The sequence below is a fragment of the Cryptomeria japonica genome, chromosome 5 (genome assembly GCF_030272615.1).
Source record: "Cryptomeria japonica chromosome 5, Sugi_1.0, whole genome shotgun sequence".
In the NCBI taxonomy this organism is placed as follows: domain Eukaryota; kingdom Viridiplantae; phylum Streptophyta; class Pinopsida; order Cupressales; family Cupressaceae; genus Cryptomeria; species Cryptomeria japonica.
Genome location: NC_081409.1, coordinates 803490338 through 803499718, shown reverse-complemented (window position 1 = coordinate 803499718; position 9381 = coordinate 803490338). Strand labels below are relative to the sequence as shown.

Below are 9381 nucleotides of genomic sequence, written 5' to 3'. Positions count from 1 at the left end.
AGTTTGAAGTTACAAATGTACCTGCTCTTTTGGACGTTTCCATTGTTCCTGTAAATTGTTTGCGTTGAATATACTTACTTTTGGGAATACACTCACTTGTTTGGGTGCAATGCATCTACTTTATATATTATATACGATTGTTAGTTAAACTAAACGTGTTTGTAATATTTTTAACTATATTGCTTACAGTCCTGCACTCTTAAAAGATCTCAAAACTTGGTGGGAACGCGGTAGCCTGTCAAATTAATATGATAAACTACCAGCTCATCCTTTTCATTTGTAAGCTTGACAACGTCAAAAAAGACCGGTCGAATGTCTGATTCTACCTTGACATTTTCTTCCACGCTCTTCTCACCTACCGCCATTCACAGTTCTTAATCGTACATAAATATCCCTCCGATTCATCGTTAATCGCAACGTGAAGAAGCCATTCACTATATTTTCAGACGCTTCTGCAAACTTTTAGTTTCTGGTAGAAAAGCTTTGCGCGACAACAGTCTTTCATATTAATTGATTTTTGATGGAAGGCAGCGATAATAGCAGAGCCAGCGACTACATTTCCAAAAAGAAGCGAGTTAAATCATTATGTAGGGGAATAAAGGTTTTGTCCCCTTTTCGATACCTTGCCAAAGCCAGAGATTTTTATATCAAAAGCATAGCTGAGTGTGCGGGGAGGGCTAATTATAGAGGTCTTGGTGTTTCTATGGCTGGCCTGCCAAAGAGCTTCAGCGGCTCCTCTGTTAGAAATGATGATGAATTTGCTGAGCTCGTTAGGGCCGCTTCACAGAGCAGTAAATCATCTCCTGTGGCACAACACAAGGTGATTCCGAAAAGCTCTAGCACTAATAGGGCACCTTCTGTGGGAAGGATTGACGAGGATAGCCCCTGCTATTTTGGTGGCTCTTTCAGAAAGATTGTTGCCCAGCCAGATCTTCGTTTCCCTCGTAGGCGAATCTGTCGTCCTGCGAGAACTTCCCTCGGTACAAAATAAGCTGTTGTGTGTATATGTGTGGGACCCGCTCGTCGACATTTCTGATCGTGCTGATGTATTGGTTAAATCAGATAGTTGGATCGTCCTGCATCTCTGCTACTGCTCTTATTTTGTAACTGTCTTGTTTATGTTCTTATGGGCTAGACTTTATCGGTCTAGACATTTTTGCAACCATCTTCATTTTTTATCATTTTATAAATGATAATATATGTATTTATTCTTTTGCTTTTCAATATAGGTATATATTCTTTCATATATCTTTATGAAAATAAAGTTTAAAAATGAAACATAAAGAAACTTAAACTTTCATACAGTTTGCATGGAGAGAACAAATTTGAAAATAATATTGTACTTTAAAGAATAATTTGTTACATTTATCTAAACATGATGAAATATGTTTTCTCTAAATTTTAAGTACAATTAATATTACATGCTTTGAGATTTAACTTCAATGTTTTTAATTTAGACCTCTTTCATATTAAATTGAATACGATATTATGTTGTGGATAGCTCATTCAATCTTTATGAACAAGACCAGGAGAATCATTATGAAACCTTTCCCCAATCATCCAAGAGATCCAAGAGTTTGCCTTAAATTTAATCGATCGAATTTATATATTAGATATGGCACCGAAGTCTAATATGAATGTGGTGCGAGTGTGACAAATAAATACTTGAATTAATTAACCTATATGTATTAATAGAATATAGAATGTAATCATCAATGATGCTACACATCTGATATGAAAATCATGTGTTGATGCAGTCTATTATAAAGGTTGGTTCGAAGTTGGAAAATTGACAAATAAATTTAATCGATGTTCCTGCATGACATCTTATGGGCTTGTATTTAAAAGGCTATGCCTCGGTCTGATCACTGTGACTGATTGAAATCTTTCTATTCCTGTGATAATAATGGATGCTGTCTCTGTTTGTTACATCTCTCTATCCATGCGTCTATGGCATTTCAAATTATTGGATACACCACCCGCACTTCGCCATCTCAATACTCTACTATGAATCAGTAGAAATAACCAAATCCCATGCCTCTTGAGAAGCCACGGTTTGCCCTTATAAATCCGTTGATGGCGTGGCATCTGAAGAGTTGTGTCTTAATTGATCACATCTTTTGCAAATAATTAACCACGCAGTCTTTACCTAATGATTAATGAACTGATTGATTGCTTCCATAATCTTAATCGCACCTTGGCATATGCCTTGATCAGGATATGCGTTTATTGAAATCGCATCATTCTATACACTTTGTGCTTAACATAAACCTTGTCCTTCTATGGTGTTAGATTTAGCTATGCCTACAAACAAATAGCCTTGGTTTGGGGGTATAAGTATATTTTCATCTTAATCGATCGTAATTAGAGTATCATTAGGATCAACATTATCATTAATGTCTTCTGATCTCGAGTGCAATATTGATTACTTTCATAATCACTGTGAGAGTTGGATCAAGAAATCAACATAATCTGAAGTCGGCTTGCAGATTCCCACTGTGGCTCCAATTTATTACTGATAATAATGAGTCTGAGTTTCTAATCTGCAGAGAGATTACACCTATTCGTGTGGTTGTAGATCTTACTAATCATATAACGACATACAGGCCCTGACCCCTGCAATGGTCTGATCGCCTTCACTAAATTACTTCCTTATAATCTAGTGATTTCCTCGACATAGATGTTATTTGTCATTAATGACAATTTCCCACAAATGTGCTGATATGCTTGCACTACTATTGCTTGGTCCCGTATGCTATCAACTTCATTTATAAGGATAATGCATGGAGCTTATTTAAAGAAGTTTTGTTACCATCCTTTATTTGTTATTATTCCTAAACCCATTCATTGTTTTTGCTACTTATGGAGCTTATTTAAAGAAGTTTTGTTACCATCCTTTATTTGTTATTATTCTTAAACCCATTCATTGTTTTTGCTACTTATTGATTTGGAGGTATCCTAGCCTGCCACACTTGGACTATACAAGGTTACTTGATTGTTTTTCTTAGAGATTCATCAAGGATATTACAGTCTCCCCTTCTTAGAAATTAGTTGTCCATAAGCAATCTTAAATTGTCATGTTGATACTAGGGTTCCAAATAAGTCTGCAAAATGCCTCAACACATATTCCTTGTTTGTTCTTATTGAACTCACAAGGTTTGTTAAACTTGATCACATTACGAAGTAATCTATCTATATTGTAAATTGTAAGGTCCCAAGGTTTGTAGTGCCATTTATTCAAAATATAATCTTGTTGACCACTAGTATGGATGATCCCCTAAAAACTACCAAGAAGAAGAACATTCCAATGCTACACAAATTCTTTAGAGGAATGTCCTTTGATGATCTCAAACCTTTTACTATATTCATCATAGATCATCAGATTTTAAATAGCTATTGAACTCCAAACAATTTTTGGATTCCAAATCAGCCCTAGGAAAGTACCACCATGTTGTCATTGCGCCCCTCTAATAATATCAACTTGATTCTCATAACCAAATGGCATACTCCTTTCTTGAAGTTTCAAGAAGTGGACATTATTAAGTTCCATACTTGAATGCATAAAGGCGAGTACTTGAATGCATAAAGGTGTTCCTCAAGGTGTTAAGAGGAAAATCCTTAGTTATCCAACCTATTTCCATCATCATAGACCTATATGAAGGAAGGTTTAGCAATACCCTAGATTGTTGGTAGGAACCATTGTTCATTGTGGAGGTAAAAAACTAAATTATTTTTGGAGAACATCTCTCTAGTAGCTACCTCCACTTTATCAATGGTTTAAAATACCCTAATCACAAACTGATGTCATTAACTTAGAGAAACAACGATAATGGTAATCATCATATAACCTTATAGGAACTATGTGCATAGTTGTAGGGACACCTTTACTCAAGTTTGAACATTCGATAGTTTGTTGATTGAAAGAGTGAATCCCATTCATGGAATTTTCATGAATTGTAATCTATTTCAATTTGATTAGAGAGTGGTTTGTCTTACAACCCTTATCTTGCCTCAATACTTTGTTGATGAAGAATCCACCTAGACCCCAAGTTTTATGGTTGACTTCAATCTCATAACATGATTTTGTAGTGTCTTTTTTATCTAGCTCGAAAAGAGGATTAGCATGGGTCTTATTAGCTTCAAGCTTAAACAAGGGATTATTAATAAGAGGAAACTAATCCTTGTATTCAAAACTAAATTTATCTTCTTCCAAACTTAATTTCTTTGGTGAATCATCCTCCATGGCCCTTAATGATATTGGTTAAGACTCTTGACTAGATGAGTGCCTGTGCATAATTCTTGATTTAATAGTTCAATCACTATTTTTAGTTTAGAAATTCATCTCTTGTTCATCTAAGTGTCCATGCTTTCTCTTGATTTTCTACAAGTTCATTCTTGCTTGAGAAGCTATCATCTTGGCATGTTTAGCTTTCTCATTCCCCTATTCACATATAAATAGGGTACTTTCCACAGTTTTAGTACTAACCATTAGTTTACTTGGTCCATTTCTTGCCATTACTTCATAAAAATCTCTCATCAACTCATCTTTATCATTCAATGTCACATTTCTTTGTTTATTTCCCTCAAGATGGTTAGGACAATCATGCAATGTATTTTCTAATTTAATGTCATTATAAATATTACTCTTCTCAGCCATTGACTTGTTAATAGATACCATGTACTCTTCACGAGGTGAAGGAAAATCATGAATGACCTTTTGATTTCTAAGCAACTTCAAATAATCTAATTTATGATCGAGCTAGATAAGCTATGCTCAATGCATGAACCTTGAGATGGAGTAGGGACAATCTCATAATCCTCATTAGTCATTTAATGGGTGATATAAAAAGGAAATAAAAGTAAAACCTAAATAGATTTTTTTATGAATTGAAAAGAAGGAAAGAGAAAGGAGGAGATAGGAAGGAAAGATAAAGTGGGCATGTTAGATGAGGGAAAATGATGGACAGTGATAAGGGATGGCAACTGAGAGAAAATGTAGGTTAGGTAGAAAATGGTAAATTTGGCAAGAAACATTTCTCATATACAATGGAAACTTTTGAACATTAATACCTATCATAAGTAAACACTAACATCCTTGTAATATAGTAAACACTAATGTGTCTTCACTCGTTTAAGGGAAATATCTCAACAGTAGCTTGCAATTGAAAACTTAACAATTCCTATCATAAAATGATCGAGTGTAAGGTTTGTATTATAAATTTTAGAAGGAATTTGAGAAAATACATTTTAATATAATTTTTTAATTAATTTAAGCTAAGATTTAATTTTTGTGAGAATTGGATAAAAGGATTAAGAAGCATCTCAAATGTTTAAGGTTGTTGAGAGGTACTTGAGCCTAACAGAGCTTAATCTTCAATGGTAGCTGAAGGCTAAAGGTGGTTGTTATGAATCAAGAAATATTATGGGAAGAGTTAATCTAGGAGCCAGAATATATGATTTATACTTATGTTAGGAAATAGGAACTTAGTAAATGATTTTGGTCAAGAGAGTGAAAGTTTGGCTAGGCAATAGGATAAAGGGGTAAAAGAGCATAAAGATAGGGAAAACACCTAAGATGACAAAGATAGATGAAATAAATATTAAATTAAAAAAGAAATAACATTAAGGAGGCAAGGGTGATATGGCAAAGAAACTAGGACAAGGATTAAGAATTAATTAAAGGAGATAAAAAATTGTTAAAAAACACTCAAATGAAAAAAGGGCTAAAATGAGTATAAAAACATAATAACGTGAAAAGAATAGTATGTAATGTTTTGTTCTTACAGTTTTCCCTACTTTATTAGACTTATGACACTATAGAAGAGTAAGTTTCACAAAGTAAGACTAAAATAAATATTAGGAAATGCAAAAGATACCTTTCAGAATAGCAGAGATGTTGATCTTTAAACTGATTTTGAATACATTAGTTTTATGTATATACTTGTCCTTGTAAAATATATATTAAAAGATTAGTCAATGTATGCCAAACAAAAGAAAAAACTAAACACATAAAAAGGAAATAGAAACACATATGGGAAGCACAAATCTATCTAAAATAATAAAAATATACGATCTTAGTATTAAATAGAAAACAAACATGTCCACCACATCACAAAATGCATATGAAAGTACCAAAAAATGACACAAAAAATTAGTAACTTTGTTTTGAGATAAGATCTTTGAAGATTCACTCTAGAAAAATGTAATAAAAGAGGTACAATAATGACCAATGATAAATATTAATAATATATTAATATTAGTATGTTCCTCTTGTTCCTTACTAGTTTTGTATCTTGTCATTTAATTTTGTTTTGATTAAGACTATGTCTTGTATAGAATTCATGATGTGACCTTTTGGACTGTCTTCTTTTTACTCATTTATAATATTAATAGTTATATAAAATAAGATTAAACTTAAGAAACCAAAAAAAAAAAAATTGATTATATAATATCTTATTAAGATTTAACATATTAATTTTTAAAAAGTCATCTATGTGAATATTATTTAATATAATTCCTCAGTTTATCATTTTTCAATATGATTCATTTGGTTTTCTTATAAAGTCATCTATGTAAATATAATTTGAATATAATTCCCCAGTTTGTCATTTTCCAATATGATGCATTTGGTTTCCGGATTCGATTTCCAATCAATTACTCTACTACGATGGTTTGGTACCCGATCTTGACTTCATCTCCCAATCTCTCCTTTCCTTCCTTTATATATATCAAAAAGAACCTGCAAACAATTTTATTATAAGAAATTTTACCTGTGAAAGTTTCAAGTTACCATTGGTAGTTTAAATTGAGCGATCTACCTGCTCTATTGCACGTTCCCATTGTTACTCTAAATTGTTTGCGTGGAATACACTTACTTTTTGGAATAAACTTACTTGATTGCGTGGAATACATTTACCTTATATATTATATACGATTGATAGTTAAACTAAACACGTTTGTAATATCTACTGCACTCTTAAAAGATATCAAAACTCGGGAGCCTGTCAAATACGATGAAGTACTACCTGCTCATTTGTAAGCTTGACAACGTCAAAAGAGACAGGTCGAATGTCTGATTCTACGTTGACATTTTCCTGCACGCGCTTCTCACCTATCGCCATTCAGGATTCTTAATCGTGTATATAAATATACCTCGGATTCATCGTTAATCGCAACGTGAAGAAGCCACTCGATCACTATATTCTCAGGCGCTTCTGCAAACTTTCAATTTCTCTTAGAAAGGCTTTAACAGAGTCTTTCGTATTAATCGATTTCTGATGGAAGGCGGCAACAATAGCAGAGCCAGCGCTGGCGTTTCCAAAAAGCGGGGAGTTAAATCATTGTGTAGGGAAATAAAGTCTTTTTCCCCAATTCCATACCTTGCCAAAGCCAGAGACTTTTATATGAGAAGCATATCTGAGTGTGCAGGGAGGGCTAGTTCTAGCGGTCTTGGTGTTTCTATGGTTGGCCTGCCAAAGAGCTTCAGCAACTCCTCTCTTAGAAATGATGATGAATTTGCTGAGCTCGTTAGGGCCGCTTCGCAGAGGAGCAAATCATCTCCTGTGGCACAACAGAAGGCGATTCCAAAAAGATTTAGCACTAATGGGGTACCTTCTGTGGGAAGGATTGACGAGGACAGCCCCTGCTATTTTGGTGGGTCTTTCAGAAAGAATGCTTCGCAACCAGATCTTCGTTACCCTCGCACTCGAAGATGTAATCCTGGGAGAACTTCCCTCGGTCCAAAATAAACTGTTGGGTGTATGTGGGTGGGACGCTTTCGTCGACATTTCTGATCGTGTTGATGTATTGGGTAAATTGGATAATTGGGATCCTCTTTCCTCTTTGTTGATGTTCTCACTATCTAAACATCTTGCTTATTTTCTTATGTTATGAGCTTTAGTCTTATAAGGGTATAGACATCTTTTATTTTCATTATTTTATAAATGATACATACACTTATTCATTAAATGTAATATTTGAAAAAAAAAATCAATAATTTTATGTTTCTTATGAAAATGAAAATAAAGTTTAAAAATGAAAGAAAAAACTTTCATAGAGATAATAAATATAGGGTTAGTATTGCACTTTTAAAGAAATCATTTGTTACAATTATCTAAAGAGGATGAAGTATGTTTTGTCTCAATTTTAAATACAATTAATACTACATGTTTCGAGATTTAACTTTAATGTTTTTAATTTACGTCTCTTTCATATTGGATTGAATGAGTTACACACAACTTAATATTGTATTTTTATCTCAATATTTGTGTAAACATGGGAATTGATTGAATTAAGAGATATATATCTTTCTAAATCTACTTAGATTATCTCAATTTTAGAGATTATTTTAGTAAGAAATTCAAAGCAATTTAATAGTAAGAAGAAAAGTGTATATATTATTCTTTATATTTTTTTAATGATGAATGGTGTTATATTTTATATTAATAATTTTTTTACATAATATATAGACTATGGGATGACATTCAACTTTGGAATTCAATTATAAAAACAAGAAACAACAATTAAATAGGCACATATGCCATTAAACTACCAAAGTTATATGAACAAGAGGAGGGGAATCATTATCAACCCTTTTCCCTAATCATCCAAGGGATTCGGGGCATCTAATATGGGTTTCCGACTAATATTGTTATCATTTTTTTTTTTTCTTCTTGAAAAAGATCTACACTTACAGGAAAAATAATAAGGTTTAGATGGGAAAACTTCACATTGTCAAGGCAACAATAATGTTCATGATTTCCCTAGGAGGTAGAAGATTGGTCACGTAGTGGGAAAAGTTGGCCATGGTTTTAGCGATAGGGAGCCGGGGGGAACAAATTTAAAGCTATGGATATAATCATGATGATGCCCATATTGATGGGAAGCATCCCAATTGAAAAGGGGAGGTAATGCAAGAGCAACAGTATAAATCTCATTAGCCTAGTGCTCTATGAGTGTCCACAAACAAGAAATGTTTAAAACTATATTTTTACGTTGGAAATATATTTGTAACATAACAGTAGAGCACCCAGTCCAACCATTTTGTGGAGGCTAGCACTGCCCATCTAGGGATACAAATGGCTAAAAAGGAAGGATTTAGAAAGGTTTGGTTGGAATCTAACTCACTTAACATTATCAACTGTTTGAATGGGCGCAAGGATCCTAGTTGGACTATTGCCAACTTCATCAAAGATTGCTGTGATGTGATTAAAGAGCTAGATGAATTCAAAATCTCTCATGTATTTCGGGAAGGTAATAAAGCAACAAATTTATTGGCCAATATGGCAATGGGCTACGTGGAGGCAAAATGGTGGAGTAATCAGGACTCTTTCCCAAAATACTTGTGCAACCTGGCATATGATGATACCATTTCTACTTGCG

General features: G+C 33.5%; 2 protein-coding genes across 2 annotated transcripts; both read left to right on the top strand.

The window, feature by feature from the left end:
• Nucleotides 1-520: 520 nt before the first annotated feature.
• LOC131075577 (uncharacterized) lies at nt 521-991 on the top strand. The gene has a single exon (XM_058012421.1). The coding sequence runs from the start codon at nt 521-523 to the stop codon at nt 989-991; it is 471 nt and encodes a 156-aa protein (XP_057868404.1).
• Nucleotides 992-7277: 6286 nt separating this feature from the next.
• LOC131075576 (uncharacterized) lies at nt 7278-7748 on the top strand. The gene has a single exon (XM_058012420.2). It carries the CDS (start codon nt 7278-7280, stop codon nt 7746-7748), a length of 471 nt encoding a protein of 156 aa, XP_057868403.1.
• The last annotated feature ends 1633 nt before the right edge of the window (nt 7749-9381 follow it).